This window comes from Sus scrofa, chromosome 9 (genome assembly GCF_000003025.6).
Source record: "Sus scrofa isolate TJ Tabasco breed Duroc chromosome 9, Sscrofa11.1, whole genome shotgun sequence".
Taxonomy (NCBI): Eukaryota; Metazoa; Chordata; class Mammalia; order Artiodactyla; family Suidae; genus Sus; species Sus scrofa.
This window is the reverse complement of record NC_010451.4, coordinates 71,332,477-71,357,583: the sequence shown is the minus strand read 5'-3', so window position 1 is coordinate 71,357,583 and position 25,107 is coordinate 71,332,477. Positions and strand designations below refer to the sequence as shown.

Here is a 25,107-nt window from a genome sequence, read left to right as displayed (position 1 = left end):
TCCTTGTAACGATCAGGTGGCACTTGGCATTTGGAATATACATTGAACCAGCCTGTATGACTTCCAGGTATTTGCTGCTGCATTTGTGAAGACGAGCATTTCCAAGGGCAAGAGAACAATCTGTCTCAGAGCGCTTCATTTAAGCAAGGACACGCTGCCAACTTGAAAGGAAATAAAGGCCACACTTTGTCTATGGGGGGATCCTGCAGTTATTCCCCTGCAAATTTAATTCAAACAGGTATCGAGATCTGAAACATGGAGATATCCACAAATTAGAGGATACTTGGATTTTAAAAAGGAAAGAAGAGAAATCCAGGCCACAAAGAACTATCTCAAAGCAGCAATAGTGGTTCCTTTTCATGTTAATCACAGAAGTCCTGTGAACATGTTTTGAAAGACTACACTGTAAACGAAATTTCTTGAGATCTTCTTCATACTAAATGTGCATATTACAAATTTTAAAAGCGAAAAATTGTCTTCAAGCAAGTCAGCTGTATTCTAAAAATAGCATGCGTGTGTAAAATGGGCAAATCAATGCTATTCTAATACTATGCTTTCAGAATTATTAATTATACAAACATGCCATTCAACTAGCATATTAATGATTCCTTTAGCAAATGTGGCATTATTTTATCACTCGAAAATATACCTTTTTAGAATACCATCATCTTAAAATAAAAAGACTTGTTTAGAGAAATCACTACTGTAAAATGTTATTTTTTCAAACAATTTTAAGATCTGCTAGACTTTTAAAACTGATAACCTTCAGAATAGTTGTTATATGTTCATTGGAGGATGTACTTAGAGACCATGCTTGATCCCATCCATAACATGAGAAAGATTTCTGTGAGAAATCCTTTTACTTGACTCACTACTAGGGTCCCAAACCAACTTGTAAACAAACATTCCCAGGGGAAGTGTTTAAATAATAACAGGGACTTGATTCTGTAATGGAGTAGAGACACTTGTCACCACAGACAGTGATTAAACTTAATTGGTCTAGAGTCTTTTTATTAACCAGGTTATAAACAAGTGGTTTTGTCACTGTAATTGTTATGGTTTAACACATCTATTGTCAAAAGATACGACCAAAGAGAATAAAAATATTTAATCTCTAAAAGTTTAAGGGAATTCTGAGTCATGAAGGTCAGGTACCATTTCTCAAATTCTAGGGGCTCTTGGTTCTGCTAACAGTTTGAAATATAGATATAAATCTTAGGAATCACCAAAATAAACTTTACCTTGTTTGACACTTCCCTTGTAACACCCCATTTCAAATGTAAGGGTCTTAAAATGAAAGCCTTGAATTTAAGGTTGTGTTGCAATTCCTTTTTAGCAATGTAACTGGAGAACTCTTAGATGTAGTCCATGTCTTATTTTGGCTCCTACAGGTTAATCCTGGAAGAATTTGCTATTAGTATATTCCGTGAAGAACTTAATGACAATATTACTAGTGTCCACCTCAAGACATATGTAATGATCAGATTTTGCTTATCTCTCAGGCCCCAGTTGCAGAGTACATTATAATCAGAAATGTATCAAGGATATCCAGGGTCATAATACTGGTTTCAATTAATTTCATGTACATTACATAAAAATCTGGCTTATAGCCAAGAGATGTATTAGAAAGCAATAAAAGTAAGGTAGCTGAAGCTGAAGGCAAACACACATACTGAAAGGACGTCATCTTTAAAAAAAAAAAACAAATACACACCAAGATGGAAACATGGTATCAGGGAAAATGATCTGAAGCCACCCAAGTCCTGAAATGGTTTGTAGTTTAGCCAAAAAAAATTTTTTTAATTGGCCACCAACTCTTCACTGTGGTCTCCTTTCCTGGTCCAGTGTTGGACTTTGGGAATGATGCTGTAACTACAGCGGAAGGAAGGCTTCAGTGCTCCGTGGAGACAAAAGAACCAGGACTGTAAACTCTGGCTAACAAGTGACTGCCCCAGACAAACTGAAAAATCCGGTCCAGCTGTTTTGCATATGTTTGACACTGGCTGGCTTTGAAATTAAAAATATGACTTTCTGCCCCCCACAAAGTTTAAGTAAAAAATGGCCCTTTTAAAAAAGAGCATCAGAAAGCATTCATACTGTGTATACATTTACTACAAAAGCTGAATCAAGCACACCATGAGCGGGGAAATTGACTCCAATTGATGGCTGGTTTAAAAAAATAAAATAGGCAAACCAAATAATCTGAAAATAGGGTTTGTCATGGAAACAGCATATTAATGGGACCATATTCCCAATAGCTTTATGTTTTTTCAGGCAAGTCTTATTTTGCTACCAATAATGAATGAAACAAAAAGAATACACTAGCTTACTATATGCTACACAATTTAAAATAAGTTGTTTTTTAAAAACGAAGCCTGGTGGTGACTTAAAAAATCTTTTAAAACTACTTAATCCAGCATTATATAAGCTTTTTGCATCAAATTTATAGTTATATCACTGTAAGGACACCGACAATAAGAATGCTTTATATGTATTCTTTGGCTAGAGACTAATAATCTAAAATTTATTTTTCTGGAAATTATCTGTTGAATTATCAGTGAGAAGAAGTGTTAATTTGGCCTAAGAATTGCTATTTTTTATGTGTTTATATAATAAAACCATAGATATCTACTATATAAGATTAATGGAACAAAGAAAAAACATAAAATTGCACCTTACTAATTAAAATTGAATGCTGTATTTTCAATTAAATTTTTTCATTTGCCTTAAAATAATTAATGATGATGACTTATAAGACAATTGCCTTATAACCATGAAAGTAACTCTATTGTGTTAAAGGTCTTCTTTTCAGCCCCTTGTCATTTTATCACAAAAGGTTTTCATGGGAAAATTTAATAAACATATTTTCAGTCTATAAAGGAATAAGAGACTAGTTTTCCAAAGGATTTCCATCTAAAATGAGGTTTTCCATTTTCCTTTTATAACCTTATTTCTATACGGTAAAATATATACATAAACTTTTTTCTCTACTGTATAAAAATTAGTGTATATACTTATGTATATTATATATATGTATATATATATATACACATTTATATAAATTCTGACTAAGAGTAGACCAACTAGATAATTCCCCTGGGGAAACTTCCTTGAATAATATAAAAATGGGTCTTCAAAAGCAAACAACAAAACAGCCTTATACACTCAACTGCTGCTTAAAATGCTTATAAATAACCTTTTATTGATTGCCTACTTCTGGTTTTGGAATAGCCAAGATTAGGGCAAGTATAAGATAATACCTTATAAAAATTGTGACAAAGATGATGGCTGATGATTTAAAAATAAACCTCCATATTATAAAAGTCATGTAAATTTACCCCTTAAAAGAAAAAAAAAGCTTAGTAAAATTAGAGTTCTCTTTTTAATAATCTTCTTTGAGTAAAGATGTAATTTGCAAACTTCTATTTTATATTGTTACTGTCATGGAAGCAGATCTTTTCTGGGGAACTTCACAACATCAATTACAACAATGCCAAGTTGGTTAATTCTTTGGAAGGACTGGTCTGAAGGTTTAAAGAGAGATTTTTCATCGAATTCTTGAATTTATACACTGTAGGAATGGCTACAGACACTATAAAATGCAAAGGTAGTTCATAGTGCACAGTTCCAGCTCTATTATTTTCAGGCACAAAAACCATATAATTTTGTACAAAACTTTGATTTTTTTTATTCACGAAATTAAAAATATGGTATTTTATATATATAAACTTCTATTCCTCTATAAATATAGATGATTTATGTGATAGTGAACAGAATAAATGCATACCAAATTCAAAGACCACTGTCATTTTAGAGTATGACAGACAGATAAATTTAGGTCCTAAGTACCGGCATTTGGATAAACTCTTAAAGTTTAAAACAATACAATCAGGAGGATTGCTTTTCTCCTCTTTTTCACAGAGAACTAAAGTGAATATTTTAAAATGGCTTTGAAAGATTTGCATTTGACACATTTCTGTAAATCCAAAAAGGAGCACACAGGATTTAGTGCAGTAGACCTTCACACATTCTCCCTTTAGCATGCATGCCCATATTTTGTTTATTTCAGGAGCTAATCCCATCAATTATTCCACCTCCTTTATCTCCTGGAATCTTACCAAGTTATTATTAGGGATGAGGATTGTTTCTCATCAGAATGTGTTGTTGAATCATAATCATAGTAATATGTTGAAAGTGTACAACTTTTACAATTTAAAGTTTCTGATATATGTCTAATTATTATTTCATTTAAAATAAGAAAGTAGCACTTCATATTGAGGAAGTCCATTACACTGAAATCTCCTTCAAGTTTTCATATTCAGTTTACCATTCTGCTGTCCTGTTAAGGAAAGCAAAGATCAACTCCTTAACAAAGCTTTCCAGGTGACCTGACGTTTCCATTTTACAGACGGGTAAAATCAAAAGGCAGCCTATCTCAATCCTAGAGGCAGGTTGCCAGGCATCCGTATGCAATTAGAATTAACATTTTATAACCCCCATCTTCAGTCTCTCCCAACCCACACAAAGCTTCATGCCTCTTCCCAAATCTCAGTAACCACATCTTTCCATGACGCTGGCCAAACCCATACCGGGTTTTAGACGCTAGAGAATGAAATGAGCTCATCCACCAAAAAGCAGATTTAAAAAAATTTGGCACTAGTTACCCACTCACCCTCTAACCAACTTAGATGGAAGAAGGGAGTGTCTGGGTGTTGGAGGCCAGAGCCAGGGAGGCTGCCACTGCCAGCGCCCACATCCGTGGGCCTCCTTGAAGCTAGGTTCTGGACAGTGAAAATTTCAGCTTTGAATAGTCAAAGGGACAGGCCTTTGCAATCTGGCCTGGACAAGGGCATACTTGGGGTGGGTGGGAGCCTACCCTCCAGTTTCGAAGCTTTGTGGAGTTTAGTACCTAGAAAGGGGAAAGGAGGGAGCGGAAAGAGGAGCAAGGAAGTGGCCTGGCAACGCAGCCCCAGACGCCCCCCACCCAGCAGGGAGGAGCTCGGGGCAGCAGCTGAAGCACCAGGCCTCGCGCCCCGGTTTTCTCTCTGCAGTACTCTAAAGAGGGCAAGACGAAAAAGCCTCAAATGGTTAAACCGCCCTAAATAATTAAAATTTAAACTTAAAAAAAACAGGAAAGTAAAAGAAAAACACGTGAACAGTCGTCATTTAAATACAAATATACTTACAAAAATCTTACACAGGCTATTTACAATCATAAAAGCGTACAGTCCTGGTACCGGCTGTGAGAGCAAGAGAGGTCTGTCCAGTCCCCTGGCTGGCAGTTGGGAACCTCCAGTCCATTTGCCCCCAAGAAAGAAGCCGTTTCAGGAGCCTTGTTAAAAGGAGCCTGCGAAAGCTCAAGGAAGCCTGGAGCAGCCAGACTTGGCCAAGACTCCACCCGGGCAGCTTTCACGGGTGTCTGGGACCAGGCCTAGGGCTGGGAAAGGGCTGAGCCCACACCCTCCACTCCCTCCCCGTCTCAGACGGTGGTCTCCCCCTGTTTGCTGTTGGTAAGCCTAGTGTAGAACTTCCTCCAGGAGTTGAGGGTCTTGCCCGACCAGATCCAGAAGCCTGACGTGATACCCACGATCAGCGTCATAAGGTACTTGATCATGAAGACTGTAAAGTCAGGGCTCATGGGCGGGTGCGGCGGGGCGCCTCCACCCGCCTGGAGGTGGGGGCAGGGGATGGCATAGCTCTTGCAGCTCTGGGCCACCCAGCTGCGTTCCCACTGGTCCCGGAAGGCCTGCTCATAGAAGTAGCAGGCGATGACAATAGTAGCTGGCACCGTGTAAAGTACGCTGAAGACACCGATGCGCACCATAAGCTTCTCCAGCTTCTCTGTCTTGGTGCCATCATGCTTCATGATGGTGCGAATACGGAAGAGGGACACGAAGCCGGCCAGTAGGAAAGACGTGCCGATGAACAGGTACACGAAGAGTGGCGCCAGCACGAAGCCCCGCAGCGCGTCCACGTTGTTGAGCCCCACGAAGCACACCCCGCTCAGCACATCGCCGTCCACCTGGCCCAGCGCCAGGATGGTGATGGTTTTGATGGCCGGCACAGCCCAGGCGGCCAGGTGAAAGTACTGCGAGTTAGCCTCGATGGCTTCGTGGCCCCACTTCATGCCGGCTGCCAGGAACCAGGTGAGCGACAAGATCACCCACCAGATGGAGCTGGCCATGCTGAAGAAGTAGAGCATCATGAAGAGGATGGTGCAGCCCTCCTTCTTGGTGCCCTGCGCCACTGTACGCGCCCCGTCCTCGGAGAACTTGTCGTTACACACCACCCGGTCCTCCAGCAGGAAGCCGGCGATGTAGGCCACGGCTACTGCAGTGTAGCAGCCCGACAGGAAGATGATGGGCCGCTCTGGGTAGCTGAAGCGCCGCATGTCCACCAGGTACGTGAGCACGGTGAAAAGGGTGGAGGCGCAGCACAGCACTGACCAGATGCCGATCCAGGTGCGCGAGAAGCGCAGCTCTTCTGGCCCAAAGTACATAAGCCCGTACACCTTGGTCGGCTCGCAGGGTGCGCCGCAGTCCTTCTCCCCCAGGAAGTGGTAGTTGAGGTAGGAGGGCACCTTGAGGGCGCGAGGGCACGAAAACTTGCCTCGCTCCGACGCGCCGGCGCCCCCCGGGAAGCCGCCACCCCGGTGCCCTCCGCCGCCGTGTTGGGGGTTGCTGGTCCAGAACTCAGGCAGTAGCGAGGGCGTAGGGGTGCCCTTGTCCGAAGTGTTCTGGCCCACGCACAGCTCGCCGGCGCCGTGCACCGGGAACTTCTCGCACTTGAGCGTGTCAGGCCACTGGAAACCGAACTTGTTCATAAGCGCTTCGCAGCCCTGGCGCGCGCGCTCGCACAGGGAGCGGCAAGGCGGCAGAGCTTGCTCCAGCACAGTGCACACGGGCGCGTACATGGAGCACAGGAAGAACTTAAGCTCTGCAGAGCACTGCACCTTCACCAGCGGGTAGAACTGGTGCACCTCGAGGCCCGCATCCTCCTGATTCGTGTGGCCCAGCAGGTTGGGCATGATGGTTTGGTTGTACGCGATGTCCGTGCACAGCGGGATGGAGATGGGCTGGCAGTAGCCGTGGTCCGGTATAGAGATGCCCCTCTCGCCGTTGTACTGCTGCCCGCTCTGTTGCTGCTGAGGCGGCGGGGGCTGCTGCCCCGGCCCGGGCCCCTGGCCGGCTGCCTGCGCTCGGACCCCCAGCAGCAGCGGAGCCTCCAGCAGCCAAAGCAGTAGGAGCAGCCGGAGCGCCAAGCGTCCGGAGTCAGCCGGGGGGCGGCGGAGGCTGCCCGCGTACCCGCTCCCTTCTGCCCCCGGTCCCGTACGGAGCGCCGCGGAACAAAGTTCCCAGCTCGCGCCGCCGGGGGCGGCCGGGTACTTCTTAGGCGCCTCCTCCTCAGCCATACTTTCTCGGCTCCTTTCTTGGCGCCGCTCGGCTGGGGCTGGCGGTGGCGCGGAGAGCGGCTGCTCCCTCTGCGGCCGGGGCGATCTCCTCCCCTCCGGTGCCCTCCGTCGAGCCCGAGCTGCGCTCGGCCCGCTCCGCCGGCTCCCGCTCCACGTCCCGCAGCCGCCGCCGCCGCGGAAACTTGCGATTCATGAAGCGCGGGCAGTGGGGAGAGCCCTGGTGGCTCGGGCGCGCAGGGGTCGCGTCCCGCCTTCCTGGCCCTCGGCTAGCTGGCTCCCGGCTGGCGGCGCCGCGCTAGTGGCGGCGGCCGGGCAGAGCGCGCAACTCTCGGCAGCCCAGCGGCCTCGGCTCCCCCCAGCGCCTCCGCCTCCTTCTCCGCCGCCGCCGCCTGACCATTTGTGTCAATCCCTCAACTCGCTTGCTCTCCTCTCCCTCGCGCGCCCTCGGACCGGTTTCCAGGCGCCCCGCAGTCTGTCTTTCACCGGGAGGGAGGAGCCTTGAAACCGACGCGGAACTGGAGGCTCAGGGACCGTCGCCCAATCGCTGCTCTGCCTTCCCGGCGCAAAGGGTGCCTGCCGCCAGATTCCCAGAGCGAAAGTCCGCGGCTGGCGGGAGGAGGAGGAGGCGGGAGGAGAAGGAAGTAGTAGTGGTGGCAGAGGCACCGTACGGGCACAAAGAGTGGGGTTTGCTGTGAAGCGAGACAGGCTTGGTTGCTTTTGCTTTCACGGAAGAAAGGGCGAAGAAAGTAGGAGAATGGTCCCATGTGCTGCTGGAGATAAAGAAAAAGAGTCGATGGACCTCGGGAGTTAGCTTTTCTTTTATCCGTTTTCGTATTTAAAAATCCTGCTCTTAACGCTGGTTACAAACAGCAAGCCAAGAGCTTCGATCAGAACAGATACCTTTAACTTAAGGAACGCACGGCTTCCTTTGAGTTTTTATCTGTCGAGGTTTTGTTGAAATTCTTTCTGTAATAAATCCTAGAGCCCTCCGCCCCGGCTTGGCGGGCTTGGGACGCGCCATTTCCCCCAAGGAGAAGTTCTCGGGATCGCTGTCAAATGAAGAAAAACAACCACCACCAAACACAAACTTTGATGGAATTTTAAAAGTAAAGCCAGATATACCGTACGCTACTGTTATCCGTTCTGTAGTCAAACTCCTTTTTTTCCTCTTTATCAATCCAGAAACAGAAGCAAAGGGAAACGACCCATAGAATATTTAGAGAGAAAAACTTGAGAACCCGAGGTCCTCAAGTGGACCGAGGTGGTTCGGGGCCGAGCTGCACTTGCAAGTAGCCTAGGCCCTTCCTGGGTTACTAAGACCCTTCCAAAGCAGGGGCGCCCATAACTCTGGGGGAAATCCTGGGAGGGTCAGACTTTGGCCAGTTGGGTGCCACAGGCAGGGCTGCAGACTGATCTTTCACTCAGATGCAGAACTGCACTCGTTTTCCGTGTAAGATTTTTAATGTAATGGTTTGGCTAGTGACTCAGTTTTATCAATAAAATGCCACTGTATAATTAATTCTAAGTAGCATTTGTTGGCTTACAATTAGACTCACTCAGCTACTGGCTACTTTTCTAGTTATTATCTGTCAGTTGTTTATCCGTTCATTTGTTAAGTGAATACTTACCAAGCTCCTACTATGCTATAAGCACTACTGGATAGTAAAATACGAAGATGAGCGGGACCTGGCTTAGCCTTACAGGAAGGCATAGGGCAGTGGGGGCACAGAAATGTAGATCGGTTATCTTAGTGTCCATCCCAAAGCTAAAGGAGCACAGGAAAGCGGCCAGACAGTGGAAAGGGGTGGGGAGGGTTCTGAAGAAGTGGGTGGTAAGTGCTCTGCAGTGCTTAAATTGCAGAAAGGGGAGGGAGTGGGTGTGGCCGAGATATTATGGGATAGGCAGGAGGAAGTTTTAGTCCACACTGCAAAGTTTAGACTAAATTTTATAGACAATAGGGAGCTCTTGAGGGTCACTTTTCCCCACATAAGCAGGAGGTGGCTTCAGAATGACTGGGAAGGAGGCAACCTGGGGCACAGTGTCACTGGGAAGCATAAACCTCAGTCTGGACATAAAGGTCACTACTTAAGATGAGTGTTACTTGTACTCCATGCTAACAGGGCACCGTGCATTTCATCACCATGCGTGTTGGCGTCTCTAAAGAATATGCAGCCATATCTTTACCTGGTAAAACAAAATGGCATCCATTTGTCTCAGATACATATGTCATCATTTTCCAATATTCATGGGTGTAGTAAGTTCATAAAATTCATATTTGTTTTAAAGAATTTTGGGATTCTTAGCATTTTTGTACCAGAAAATGCAGCAGATACTAAATGTTTAATGGGCATCATATGTGAGAGTGGGTGGGGGGAGGCAAAAATTCATGAAAGATTTAGATACTGAAAAGGAAGTTAGGAAACATAGGGTAGAAGTCCTTTGAGCACATAAAGTTCATATCTGTTGATTTTTATCCTCTGGCATCTTGGCCCAGTCTTCCAGGGACACTTTTTTCTCTAGCCTCCCACCTTTGATGCTGTTTTGTGGATAGCATCCCATGCTATGCAATTTTACCAAGCCATTTTCCTTCTGACACTCTGCTCTTGTAAAGACTTCTCTGTCTTGGGCTCCTTTCTCACAAGGTCATACTTGGTGACTGGGCTTGATGAAAAGTTAATTTATTCTAATGTATTAATTACCCAGAAGCATCCCATACTTTAAGTTATCCACCATCACCATCACTCCAATTCTTCCTCTTCTCCCCCAAGGGGGTAGGGCACAAGGAGTTTTGTCAGAACACGATTCTGTTCCCCAAAGTAAGGGACATGGTCCTGATTCAAAAGTTGTTCTTTTGAAATTCTTGAGTTTGTTTTATCTTCCACCAAACAGTGAAGTTTACTAAGAAGGAGACCTAGAAGTGCAATCAGAGTTAAAAAGAGAAAAAAAAAAGTCAGAGTTCCCGTTGTGGCTCAGTGGTAAGGACCCTGACTAGGATCCATGAGGATGTGGGTTCAATCCCTGCCTTTGTTCAGTGGGTTGAGGATCGGTCGTTGCCATGAGCTGTGGTGTAGGTCACAGACAGATGCAGCTTGGATCCTGCATTGCTGAGGCTGTGGCATAGGCCAGCGCTGTAGCTCCTATTCAACTCCTAGCCTGGGAACTTCCATATGCCACGGGTGTGGCCCTAAAAAAAAAAAAAAAAGACAAAATTAAAAAAAAAAAAGTCATTTTTATCAGATTGTGGAATTGGAAGGAACCTAAAATATCACCTGGGCAACTGGTTCATTTTCTCCAGTTTATAGTTAAGAATACTAGCCCCCACCCCTAAAAAAATTTTTTTAAATAAGAAATAAAATATTTAAAAAAAGAATACTAGCCCAGACATCTTAAAGGAAGAGCTACAGGTTAAATGGCTTTGTTTGGCTTGAATTTTGTTAGATACTTATTTTAACCCTTTCTAATTTCTTTTGAGTAGCTATCATTCTTTTTATTTTTTTAAAAATCAGTTTTCTGTAGAAGTTCTCTTTCAGTGGATTGTGTAAAAAAGACCTTGTTAAAAAAAAAATCATTTCCCGAGAGTTGTCTTCCAGTGTTTAAAAAAAAGCACACCTCGATCGTCTATTTCTTTTTTTATACCAATACAATATTTGATTTCTCAATGCTATGCGATACAGAAGAAGTTGTTAAAATAAGGAATAGTTCAGAGCTGTAATTGGTAATAATTAGTGGTATGGAAAGTCCTTTGGGGAGGTGATGAAGGCAGTGTATAACAGAATGTTAGAAGGAAAATATAGGTACCATATTTTTACTCTTACCTAAAATCTATTATTTTCTCCAGATTTGAGATGCACAGGTAAAATTACTGAGAGGTATGAATTATGAACTTGCTAAGAATAATAAGTATTACAATTAGGTAAAAGCTGTAAACATAACTCAATTCTTCCTTGGTACTGCTTCCTCAGGCGTCAGACTCAGTCAATCTTCTTATATCAAAGATCGTGTTTTATCAGGCCTTTCCCTAATCTTCTGCACTTTCTCCAGACTGCTTATGCCAGGTTGACTGTGGATAATTACCAGTTCCAATTACTTATAGTTGGGCGCACATGGACACACCAGTAGTTAGAAGAATGCTCCCAGTGCAACCTGGCAGACTTTTGAGTTTTTGGATGAGTCATTTTGTTGCTGGCTGGTGGGTGGCAGGCTTGAATTGTCTTTGTCGAATAACAGAGATTATAATAGAGGTTAAGACCTTAGTTTTGAGCACCTACTGTATGTATTCGGCATTGTTTTTCTTAGTTTACACTATGTAACTTAAAATTGACTACTTTTTAAGGTAGGTAGTAATTATTACCTTCTTTTAATAGATGGAGAATCTAAGGCTCAAAGCAGGTGGGTACTGTGTCCAAGGTCCCATAGCCAAGAAGTGTCAGAGTAGGCCTCGAGTATGACCCAAGTCCACGGATTTCCATTGAGTGGCATTATGTGAACATGTCGTCTTCTAAACATTATAGAAGATGTGGTTTCTGGGTAGAGAATGTGATGGTTCCTCAGTGTTCAGTAATAGTCTTCTATACGAGGATCTAGATGTTTCAGTGCTGGGACTCACTGAAGAGTTGTGTCAGCATTTTCCAAATTTTTTCTCTGAAATACAGTTTCTTTTATTTTTATTTTTATTTATTTATTTATTTATTTTGCTATTTTAGGGCTTTAGTTCCCAGGCTGGGGGATGAATCAGAGCTGTAGCTGCTGGCCTATACCACAGCCACAGCAATTCAAGATCTACGCCGAGTCTACAACCTGTTCCACAGCGCACAGCAATGCTGGATTCTTAACCCACTGACTTAGGCCAGGGATTGAACCCAAATCCTTGTGGATCCTAGTCGCGTTCATTAACTGCTGAGCCATGAAGGGAACTCCTGAAATACAGCTTCTTATCCAAAGATGTTCTGTGAAAAAAAAAATTGTTCAGGAGTTCCCGTTGTGGCTTAGCGATAATGAGCCCTACTAGTATATCCATGAGGATATGGGTTCGATCCCTGGCCTCCTTCAGTGGGTTAAGGATCGAGAGCTGTGCTGTAAGTCCCAGATGCAGCTTGGATCCTGAGTTGCTGTGGCTGTGGCTGTAGCTCCCATTGGACCCCAAGCCTGGGAACTTCCATATGCTGCAGGTACAACCCTAAAAAGACAAAAAAATAAAAAGGAAAAAATTTGTTCAAATATTTTTGGGAAAAGGCCCCACTCTGTGTATGTCCTTAATGGAGATTCATGTTAGCCTAGTAAAAATCTCTGTGCAGTCCTGAGGTAAGGAGCCCTTTTAAAACTCTGTCATACCTGGTATTTCCCACTTTGAGGATACATGCGCTTGCGCACACAGGACAGCTTAACACTCATGCTTTACATAATACAGCTTGAGGAATGTTGGATTGAACCTAAGATATTTATAAAACAGCTTTATAAGTTTTAACTCTCAGCTCTGTATCACTTTTGTATTTTAAGAGTGGAAAGTGAGAACTTGGCTTCCTATGGTTTGAGTTCCTGAATTATCTTTGAATTCCTAGTGGAGGTTTATTGATTAGTTTGGGAGCTGATAGTGATAAAGCCTGGGCTATTCTGTTCCCGCCTTCCTGAGAGGAATCCCCTAAAGGTCTACTATATTGTCTTTTGAAATGCTTTAGCAACTATCTCTATCTCTCTATTTTTGAATTTGAATTTCCAACCCAAGATGTATGGCATAAGCTAATTTCTTCTTTTTCTTTTTTCTCTTTTTTTTTGGCCGTACCCAAAGCACGCAGAAGTTCCCAAGGATCAAATCTGAGCTGCAGCTGCAACCTACGCCACAGCTGAGGCAATGTGGGATCCTGAACCCACTGTGCCAGACCAGGGATCGAACTCACGCCTCTGCAGTGACCCAAGCCACTGCAGTTGTATTCTTAACACACTTTGTCACAGTGGGAACTCCCATAAGCTAATTCTTAAATTCCAAAACATCTGTATTCTTTTGAAAAATTTCTAAAACTAAATGTCTTTTCTTTCTTAATTTTTTTCTTCATTCTTACACAGATCTGTTCTTGAGATTGGGGAGGTGGTTCTTGGATTCATTTATACACAGAACTTCAGTTTATAGACTATCTTTGAAAGGTCTGTTTTTCGAAAACATATATTGCTTTCCTTAAAACAATTTATCAAAGGGCACTGTCAGTTTGACAGTCTCGAATTTTATATTATAGGCACTTATAGCCAACCCATATTGGGATCCTTAACTAACTAATCTGCGAGTCAGCCTTAATTTGTTAGAATTTACATTTTAAACATGGTTAAGACTCAAAGATTTACTGTAGATCAGTCTGTTCAGTAGGCCTGGGTATGAATCACACATTGCTTATACACAGATCTCCCAAAACACATTTAAAAAATAGAAATATGAAAGAAAAAAGAAAATAACCATCACTGAATTATCATTGACAAGATCTGATTGTGATTACCCCAAGTTTTCTTATAGTTCAAAGATTAAACTAGAAAAGATTTTGCTAAATATATTTCTTAAATCTCAAGTTAAAATACAAAGAACTATCTCATGACTCTGCTTTAATGAGTTCTGTGGTCATTATGCAATGGGACATATAGTATACTATCCAGGAAAACTTTTGCAAAACATACAGGTATTTGTGTTGAATTTAAAATGTAAAATGTAGTCCTTCTGTGAGGCCCTGAGAAAGAAATATAGATGATCCCTTGTAAATCAAAACCTTATGTTTCTTTAAAGAGTCCTCTCTGATTGGCTTAGATGTGGGGAGCAGTGTTTGGAATCATTTTGGTGCAGAAAGACATTTTTAAGAGAACAAGTAAAATGTGTGCCTGTGTAAGTGAGCATGCCTGCTTCTCTCTTCTGGATGACTTGATGTTTTCTGCATGAATGGGGGAAATAATCTCATACATCTTTTAAAATCATAGTCTAATCAACTTGTTTTCTGTTTATTTCTTGCTTGCTTTGACCTGAAATCCTCTGGCTGAAAATAACATGTAAATAAATCAATGATTTCTAAAGTATTAGTAAAAATTCTTCTGAAAATAACATCTTTGTGGAGTTCTCACTGTGGTACAGTGGGTTAAGAATCCAACTACAGCAGCTTAGGTGGCTGTGGAGGCACAAGTTCCATCCTCAGCCCAGCACAGTGGGTTAAAGGATCTGGGTTGCCACAGCTGCCAGATTCAATCCCTGGCCCAGGAAACTTCCACATGCCGAGGATGCAGCCATTTAAAAAATAATAATAATAACATCTTTGGAATTATGATTACAAACAAATGAACAGGCAACCAGGCATTTTCATTCAGATCTGGCATTTCTTTGGGCAGCGTACAGGAAAAAAGTGGGCAGAAAGAAGCAAGTAAACGTTGCCATTGTTAAAAACTGATATGTGTTTGAAAATTAGGCACACAGATCAAGATTGGACCTGATGATTTTGATATAGTTCATTTTCCCTTTTACCCCATTAGTCCCCTACCCCCAATTCATTCTTTTTTTTTCGGTCTTTTTTTTTTTTTTTTTTTTTTTTTTGTCTTTTTGTCTTTTTGTTGTTGTTGCTATTTCTTGGGCCGCTCCCACGGCATATGGAGGTTCCCAGGCTAGGGGTTGAATCAGAGCTGTAGCCACCGGCCTACGCCAGAGCCACAGCAACGCGGGATCCGAGCCGCGTCTGCAACCTACACCACAGGTCACGGCAACGCCGGATCGTTAACCCACTGAGCAGGGGCAGGGACCGAACCCGCAACCTCATGGTTCCTAGTCGGATTCGTTAACCACTGCGCCACGACGGGAACTCCTTTTTCGGTCTTTTTTTAGGGCTGCACCCGAGGTATATGGAAGTTCCCAGGCTAGGGGTTGAATCAGAGCTGTAGCTGCTTGCCTACGCCACAACCACAGCAACCTGGGATCCAAGCCGAATCTGTGACCCACACCACAGCTCACAGCAATGCAGGATCCTTGACTCGCTCAGCAGGGCCAGGGATCAAATCCTCATCCTCACAGATACTAGTCAGGTTCGTTACCGCTGAACTGGGAACTCCCAATCCATTATTTTCTGAATGTTCTATCTACTTACTCTTATATAACAAACCACCTCAAATTTGGTGGCATAAGGTAATAGCCTTTTATTTTATTTCTTAACATTTTATTATGTTCATAATTTGTGGATTCAGGAATTTGCACAGGGACAGCAAGAATGACTTGTCTCTATGACAAGAGGTCTGCGAACTCAGCTGGAAGGTCTCCAGCAACCAGAGGCAATTCAGGCAGTCAAGGGCTGGAACAGTTGGAGCAGGAGGATCCCCTTTCAAAATGCTTGGCCCCTGGGCAGGGACACTGGATTCTGATGGGACTGTCAGCCGGAGTGCTGACCCATGGCCTCTCCAGCATGAGAGCCTGGGGGTAGTCAGACTTCGTACATGGTGGCTCAGTGTTCCAGCCAGCAAGGCAGAAGCTGTCTGTTCTTTTGTGACCTCACTTTGCAAGTCACAGGGTGTCACTTCCAATGTATTGGAAGTAGAGTCAAAACAGTCACAAGCCTGATCAGGTTCAGGTGGAGGAGACCCAGATACCACTTCGACAGTAGTAGTGTCAGAGGATTGGTTACAATTTTTAAAACCTGCCACCCAAGGATATCTGAATTTAGAAGTTCCCATTGTGGCTCAGCAGGTTAAGAACCTGACATAGTATTCATAGAGATGTGGATTTGATCTCCGGCCTTGCTCCGTGGGTTAAGCATCTGGTGTTGCCACAAGCTGTGGTGTAGGTCGCAGACACAGTTTGGATCAGGTGTTGCCATGGCTGTGGTGTTGGCTGGCAGTTGCAGCTCCGATTCAACCCCTAGCCTAGGAATCTCCATATGCCCCAGGCACAGCTATAATAGAAAGAAAATAAGAAAATAAAAGAAATATGAATTTATAAAACAACTTTTTACAGGGTTAAAGATAGCTGTGATAAGAACATTTGTTGAGTGCTTACCATGTGCTAGTTAATTCTAACATTCCTTCTTTGAAAGATGTCCCTCCATTTCAGAGGAGAAAAATGAGGCTTAGGAAGGGTGAGGAACTGGTCACACCCTACTGAACAGTAGAATGAAGGCTGAACCAAGATTGTCTGGTATAGACTATAGGAGCTTAACCACTGGGCTATATCATACCTCCTTAGCTCATTAGAGCAAAGCCTTTTAAGAACTGTTAAACAGACATTTTAAAGCTATGGACCCTCACCAAAGACTAAGAAGTGTTTTGCAGCTACTCATCACTGAAATAGATATGGGGGTCTTGGACTTACAGCAATTGAACAAAATGTCTTGCCTCTACATAGACACCTGTGCATTGGCAGAGTATTTTTCAGCCAGGATTGGACAAGCTTGAACTGGTAGAGCTGTAACCTTCTCCAAGAAGAATGAGCTGAGTCATGGGGCTTGAAGGTTACTGCATGGTGACTGCTGGGAGGTCAGGCTTTCATCTTTGACTCTTAGTTGGATATCATTCCAAAGCTCAGAGATGGTTTTGCATCCAGAATTTGGCTGTTATCAAGACATATTCCAGTGCAGAGTTGTTTCAGCTTTTAGGGCAATGAGAAAGTAGATAGCCAAAGCACGGAGATACAAAACTCCCATTTTTTAAAATTCAGTTTCGCACATCAGACCAAGTTATCTAGCAGGTCCATGTCCTCCCAAAAATATCAAATTGCAGAGAGAAACACCTCTGTGATGGATTAAAAACCTGTGTCCTGCAGGCACCTTGCTTCTTATTAGAATACCTCAGCATGCAGATAAGATAGTGTAACCCTTGTGACACCAGCCTGGAAGTGCTAAGAGCTTGGGGTGAAGGGGGTGACCCCAGAGTTCTGTGGCTTTAAAGCCAATATGGGTACTGGAATTTCGACTCTGCCTGCCTTGTTTCCAAAGAATTGGAGTAGCCAGGCAACAGGATTTCCTCTAACACCTCATTTCCATCCACCCCCAGATATTCCTCCTGCTGCAAAGGCTGTCATGGCTGCTTTGTGCTCACACGCTGACTGCCAAAGGCTTCCAGCATGTTCCTGCTGTAGAGCTGCCTTCTCATCAGTCAGTTTCTGAGGGGGTCACACAGCCCTACAGGATGACTGCTTCACACAGCTACCATCCTCCTGCACTGCTCAAGTTTGTTTGTTTGTTTATTTATTTATTTATTTATGGGCCGCACATTTGGCATATGGAGGTTCCTAGGCTAAGGGTTGAATCGGAGCTACAGCTACCGGCCTACACCACAGCCACAGCATCACCAGACTCAAGCTGCCTCTTTGACCTACCCCACAGCTCATGGCAACGCCGGATCCTTAACCCTCTGAGCAGAGCCAGGGACCAAACCTGAATCCTCATGGTAGTAGCTGGGCTCATTACCACTGACCCACAACTGGAACTATGGCCCAAGTTTTTTGTTTGTTTGTTTGTATTACTCAATGAATTTATTACATTTATAGTTGTACAATGATCATCACAATCCAATTTTATAGGATTTCCATCCCACAACCCCAGCGTATCCCCCCACCCCCTGAACCGTCTCCTTTGGAAACCATAAGTTTTTCAGTCTGAGTCAGTATCTGTCCTGCAAAGAAGTTCATTCTGTCCTTTTTTCAGATTCCACGTGTCAGTGAAAGCATTTGATGTTGGTGTCTCAATTGTCTGACTGACTTCACTTAGCGTGATAATTTCTAGGTCCATCCATGTTGCTAAAAATGCCAGTATTTCATTCCTTTTAATGGCTGAGTAATATTCCATTGTGTATATGTACCACTTCTTTTTGATCTGTCGATGGACATTTAGGTTGCTTCCATGTCTTGGCTATTGAAAATAGTGCTGCAATGAACATGTGCCTTTGCGAGTCATGGTTTTCTCTGGATAGATGCCCAGAAGTAGGATTGCTGGATCAAATGGTAGTTCTATTTTTAGTTTTCTGAGGAATCTCCATACTGTTTTCCACAGAGGTTCCACCAATTCATAATCCCACCAACAGTGTAATAGGATTCCTTTTTCTCCTCACCCTCTCCAGCACTTATTGTTTGTAGACTTTTTGATGATGGCCATTCTGGCGGGTGTATGGTGGTACCTCAGAGTGGTTTTGATCTGCATTTCTCTAATAATGAGTGATGTTGAACATCTTTTCACGTGTTTTTTGTCCATCTGTATGTCTTGTTTGGAGAACTGTCTATTTAGATCTTCTGCCCATTTTTTGATAGGGTTGTTTGTTTTTTGGTATTGAGAGGTAGGAGGTGTTTATAAATTTTGGAGATTAATCCCTTGTCAGTTGCTTCATTTGCGAAGATTTTCTCCCATTCTGTGGGTTGTCTATTCGTTTTGTTTAGGGTTTCCTTTGCTGTGCAGAAACTTTTAAGTTTAATTAAGTCCCATTTGTTTATTTTTGGGTTTACTGTCATTACGCTAACAGGTGGATCTGAGAAGATGTTGCTGTCGTTTATGTCAGAGAGTATCCTATGTTTTCCTCTAAGAGTTTTATTGTGTCTGGTCTTCTATCTAGGTCTTTAATCCATTTGAGTTTATTTTTGTGTATGGTGTTAGGGAGTGTTCGAATTTCATTCTTTTCCATGCGGCTGTCCAGTTTTCCTCGCACCACTTATTGAAGGGGCTGTCTTTTCTCTATTGTATATTCTTGCCTCCTTTGTCATAGATTAGTTGGCTGTAGGCACGTGGGTTTAATTCTGGGCTTTCTGTCCTTTCCGCTGATCTGTATGTCTGTCTTTGTGCCAGTACCATATGCTTTTGATGACTGTTGCTTTGTGGTATAGTCTGAAGTCTGGGGGCCTGATTCCTCCAGCTCCATTTTTCTTTTTCAGGATGTCTTTGGCTATTCTGGGTCCTTTATGCTTCCAAACAAACTTTAAAATATTTTGTTTGAGTTCTGTGAAAAATGTCCTCGGTAATTTGATAGGGATTGCATTGAATCTGTAGATTGCCTTGGGTAGTATAGTCATTTTGATAATATTGACTCTTCCAATCCAAGAGCATGGTATGTCTTTCAATCTCTGATCCACAACTGGAAATCTGGCCCAAGTTTAAACAGATTTTTTTTCTTTTTTTGACTATGATAAGAAGGCTCCTTCAGTTAATCTTGGCACCCAAAGGCAAAAATGGTCTTTGTACTTTACTCTTCCTGCCATCAGATAATATAGGATGTTTCCCCAAATCTGAGCAATTCAACCAAGAATTTCGATTCAAGGCATTTCTCACCAATATGGAATCCAAACCTATGAAAGTCCCTTAACCCTTCCGCCCAGGTATAGCAAAGCCTTGTTCTTTTGCACGCACTTCCCAGAGAGCTGCATCAGTCTTATATTACCGTTTGTTCATTCAGTAAATATTTATGGACCACTTACCATCTGCTAACCACTTTGCTTGGTGTTGAAGAAATAACAGATATCGTAGTTCCCATCATGGCTCAGTGGAAACGAATCTGACTAGCATCCATGAGGACGCAGGTTTGATCCCTGGTCTGGCTCAGTGGGTTAAGGATCTGGCATTGCTGTGAGCTGTGGTGTAGGTCTCAGACATGGCTCAGATCCCTTGTTGCTGTGGCTGTGGTGTAGGCCAGCAGCTACAGCTCCAATTCGACCCCTATCTTGGGAACTCCGTATGCTGTGGGTATAGCCCTAAAAAGAAAAAAAAAAAAAAAAAGAAATAGCAGACAGCTTTCCTGTCTTCACAGAGCCTTCATCCTAGAGCTATAAACGGACACAGAAACAAACACACCGTTCATTATTCGTGCATACCTGAGTTCATTCCATTTGGTATAAATTACTTAATTCTTTGGTTGGGAGTGACAGACAATTCTGGGTAATTTCATCAGAGAAAGGAGGACATGGGAAGGTCATAGAGGTGTCTAACAGAGCACAAGGAGGAGATGAGTGCAAGAGTCAAATTAGCTCTACTTCCTTGGCAGGAGTTTGTGGATCTTGCTTCTGATGCGCTTCATTAAAATGTAACTTGGTTATCAAAACTCCAGACCTTTCAGTTCAAAAGGGAATATAATGGGGAGCTGCTGAATAGCACAGAGAACTCTACCCAGTACCCTGTGATAATCTACGTGGGAAAAGAATATGAGAGAGAATGGATATGTGTATGTGTATGACTGGGTCGCTATGTTGTACAGCAGAAATTATCACCTAATTAATTAATTACACTTCAATAAAACTTTTTAAAAAAGAGGGGAGGTCCACCTTTAGTGTCTTTCCCTGAACGAATGGTTCAGAGCCAGGGATGCTGGTCTTCATGTACAAACACTATTGGAGGGCCCTCCTAAATAATGTGCTAAGACCCCAGAGAAGAAGTAAGGCAGCCTCTGCAAAATTATTGGTACAACAGATGTAGGAATGGCCCCAAGGGCATCTGACCTAGTTTTTGGAAGGGGATGGGCTCAGACAAAATATCGTTGTGGATGAGAAATATAACCCCATCACTTAAATGAGGAAGAGGAGTTAGCTAAGCCAAAGGGAAAGTGCAGGAAGGAGAGCAAGTGAGTCATAAACAGGGATGGTATCTGTGAAAATTCAGAGGTAAGAAGGAGTAAGACACATCTGAGGACCCATGAGAAGGCTGGATTATAGCCAAAAGCATATCTTAACTCTGGTGGACTGGTGGTCTTCTCCCCAGCTCCACATCCCTTTCATCAGTCCTTTGGGAAAGACATTAGTGGCCCTGCTAAGTTCCTGGGCAGCCCATCCAGAGCAGGCTCGTTGCTACTGTTCATAATAGAGAGAGTTGACACTTCTGATTTATGGCTATTCGTGCATTTCAGAAATACTCATCTTCTTTACAGAAATTTGCTGGCTTTTCTTTTTGAAAAAAAAAAAAGGTTGATTAAAATTCCCTTTACCTACTTTCTCTAGATTTTATAGATGGGCCACCTGATCTTTGTATCTGTAAAGCAGACCTATATAAATTCTAGCTGAATTTTAAATAGTTTTTAAAGCAGTTCTTGAATTTTAAGAGTCTATAAAATTATTTCTCTATTAACCTAAGGCCAGAAATTGAGCTATTTTGTTCTTTTGGAGAAACAGAAACTAGTAGGAGTTACATAAGATGATCTGACCCAGATTTATTAATACTTAAGGGAATAATTCCAAATAGCTATTGTGATAACCATGGTGATCTGAGCTGAGCAAATGTGGAAGCCTGTAGTGGATTAAAGTTGCTCACAAATTCCTTGCCATTCCTCTCATTAAGAGATAAAGTCTATTTCCCCTCCTCTTGAACCTGGGTTGGTCTTAAAACTTGCTTTGACCAGCAGTGCAATGAAGAGGAAGCAATAGTGTGCCAGCTGCTAGTCTAAGCCTTCAAAAGACAGGCAGTGTCTGTGTTGTGCTCTTGGAAGCCAGCTGCCATGCTGTCAAGAAGCTCCAGGACTACTGGGTGGTGAGACGAAACAAAGGCAAGTCCTCAAGGGTGAGGTGCCACCTTGCGCTTTCCAGCACCAGCCATGCTCTCAACTGAGTGCAGCTCCTGATTGATCTCAGTTATACCCTGGGAGCTGAAGAACTGGCTAGCTGAGCCCAGCTGACCCACACAGTTAAGACATACTAAATTTTTGTGTTTACAGCCATTCCGCTTTGGGGTGGTTTGTTACACAGCAATAGCCACTGAAGAGGTTCCACGTGGATTTCTTTTCCCCCACTTCAGGAGGCAGTGGACTTTTTCCCTACGGACTTTAACCTCATAGAAGCCAGCAAAGAGAGTGTGCCACAAAGAATGAAATGGGCTTAGAAGAAGTGAGATGACTTAAATCTCTTGGTGCATAAAGGGAAATATTCGAGGAAAGAGAGAAAGGCTGTGGGGTGGGGTGGGAATTTCAGGAGGAGATGTTTGTAATGAATGTGATGAAATTCTCAAGGAGGTGGTAAGGCAGGGGGTTTTGGCAGAAGAAGGGATTGATTTAGCTTTGAAAAGAAGGAGGCCACCTCTTCCCATGAAAGTGGGACTGACTGGGAGAAAATCCAGGAAATCCTGACGTGGCAGGGAGAAAAATCAAAGAAGCTCCCATCCCACAATTGGATCCTAGTCAAGTGGAGGTCCAGATTGTAAGCAGAGGAGGAGGGGAGCCAGTGATGGCAATAAAGACCCGTTTGGAAGAATATCGATAATAAATCAATAATAATAGGCAGATTAAGTATAAAAAATGTAAGTGGTAATTCACTTCAGCTTTTCTAGCAATTGGAAGAGAAAAATAAACATTTAATAGAGGAGTTCCCCTTGTGGCTCAACAGTAAGGAACCCGACTAGTATCCATGAGAATGAGGGTTTGATCCCTTGCCTCGATCACTGGGTCAAGGATCTAGCAATGCTGCGAGCTGTGGTGTAAGTTGCCGATGAGGCTTTGCCCCTCATTGCTGTGGCTGTGGTGTAGGCCAGCAGCTGCAACTCTGATTTGACCCCTAGCCCGGGAACCTGCATATGCTGCAGGTGCAGCCTTAAAAAGACAAAAAAAAAAATTAATAGAGAAAGCATAAGCTGGTAGATTTGACCTTTAGGGCTCAATGCCTTGCCCATACATTACTCATGCGAATGAATTGCCTTTCCATTCCTTCTTTAGTGGAACTAATTCCTCAGTGTACAGTGTCCATAACCAGAGGAGTGGGGACCTATTTCTGAAACTAGGGAGATGGCTCTTCTTCAGACCTAGAGAGTCCCTTCCCATGGCAGCAGGCAGCATCTGGGCAAGTAAGCCAGTTCAAATCCCATGTTAGGGAAGAAGGGCCACTGGGAGCTCTTCTCTTTTTGATAAGCCTGGAAGGTCTACTTCATGTTCTCACAAAAAGGAGAAGAGAGCTGAATGTGTCAATCATTCAATATTCTCCTGTCCAGTTTTCACCTCTGTGGAGGAATCGCTCTGATTTTTATTTGGTTGTCTGATTTTAGCAATGGTATCACCAGAAGCTATTAAGCTTAATGTGAGATGAGATAATTTATAAGGCTTATTTATGTATGACACTAGATGCATTCTGCTCCTATAGCTCATTAGCTGGGTGACTTTGGACAAGTTTATTTAATGATGCTGAGCCTCAGTTTTCTCATCTGTAAAACGGCAGTTATGAAAATAGCTTCGCCAATTATCTCACTGGCTGTTGTGTAAGGATCCAATGAGATAATAACTATATATAGAACATTTTGAAAACACTCTCCAAACATAAGGCATGTTGCATAAGTCACTTGTGAAAAATATCTTTGCTTACTGTAAAAATTCATCCCAATCCTGGAATAAAGTAGTGGGAAAATTTTACCCTTCCTTCTCCAAAACACAAATGAAGAAAGGATTTTTTTTTTAAAATGCTTTTGGGTGGTGCCTTGTTGGACTCTGAATGGAATGAATGGACTGATGATTGGCTGAGGTTCTGAAACCCTCTTTTCCAGTCACTCTGCTAAAGGACCAGTGAGTTATCCACCTAGAATATAATAACAGACTATCTACATGGGAAGATTCTGCCTGGAATAGGGTTAAGGGGATAACCCCTGACATAGGGAGAGAAAAAAAACCTTTGAGTGGCATGAGAAAGGGAGAAACATTTTCAAACAAACAGCTATTATAAGCTTGATAACTGCAGAATGTTCTGTTTTAAAGACATGAACGCAGGAACCAGATCATGTGGACTCGAATATCAGCTATGCCGCTTCCCAGCTATGGGACCTTAGGCAAGTTGCCTGACTTCTTTAGTTTCCTTCCCTGTACCTCCTTCACGGGGTCATGGTGAGGAGCCAGGGGGGTAATATTTATGAAGCACTTGAAACAATGCCTGGCACAAGCAAGTGCTATGCTAAGATTTATTGATAAGTTACCTGGCAGGGAGTTTCCATTGTGGTGCAGCGGAAATGAATCCGACTAGGAACCATGACATTGCGGGTTTGATCGCTGGCCTCACTCAGTGGGTTGAGTATCCAGCAATGCCGTGAGCAGTGGTGTAAGTTGCAGATGTGGCTCGGATCTGGTGTTGCTGTAGCTGTGGTGTAGGCCGGCAGCTGTAGCTCCAATTGGACCCCTAGCCTGGGAACCTCCACATGCCATGGGTGCGGCCCTAAAAAGACAAAAGAAAAAAAAAAAAGTTACCTGGCAGATGGTATTTAGTACGTAAATACATGTGGTAAGACATCTACTTAGATTTGTATGTTTGCTGATTAGACAACACTGAATACAAAGTTTAAAGAGCCTATGAGTTTACAGACCTAAATGTAAATATTTTCAGAGACATTTCCTGCGTTTAGTGTGAAACCCTTCTATGCATACGTTACTGAGGCTTTCTTACACAACAGCAAACCAGCTTTGAGAACTGTGATCGCAGATCTGCTCTCAGACTGAGCAGTGCATATACCTCTTCATGCCTCAACTGCTCACTCCGTGGCAATGCAATAAATGATGCTTGCTTCACCAGAGTGTCACAAAGATGAGCATGAGATAATGTTTGTAAAACTCAGTGCTTGCCCAGAGAGGCGCCACCTAAACGCAGATCGTAATTATTAACACCATCTAGTATCTAAGGGTGACTGGTTTGAATGCCATTATCTCATTCAAATGACTAAAACCAGTCTTAGAAATTACCATGTTGGGTGGTTGGATAGTTAGGAATCTAGTGCCAGACAACTTCCCAAGGGAGAGCTGTTGAGAAGACACCACTGGTTTTTTGGCTG

At 43.1% G+C, this 25,107-nt stretch overlaps 2 protein-coding genes across 8 annotated transcripts in view; one reads left to right on the top strand and one right to left on the bottom strand.

Moving 5' to 3' along the window:
- MTERF1 (mitochondrial transcription termination factor 1) overlaps positions 1–25,107 on the top strand; it is a 566,280-nt gene that overhangs the window by 496,283 nt on the left and 44,890 nt on the right. The gene's annotated exons all lie outside the window — the stretch shown is intronic.
- On the bottom strand, positions 1,096–10,590 carry FZD1 (frizzled class receptor 1). The gene has a single exon (XM_021102361.1). It carries the CDS (start codon positions 7,409–7,411, stop codon positions 5,480–5,482), a length of 1,932 nt encoding a protein of 643 aa, XP_020958020.1. The 5' UTR covers positions 7,412–10,590; the 3' UTR covers positions 1,096–5,479.

What these genes read in the sequence shown, in the direction of transcription:
- FZD1 (XM_021102361.1), bottom strand. Translation starts at nt 7,411, where the DNA reads ATGGCTGAGGAGGAGGCGCCTAAGAAGTACCCGGCCGCCCCCGGCGGC.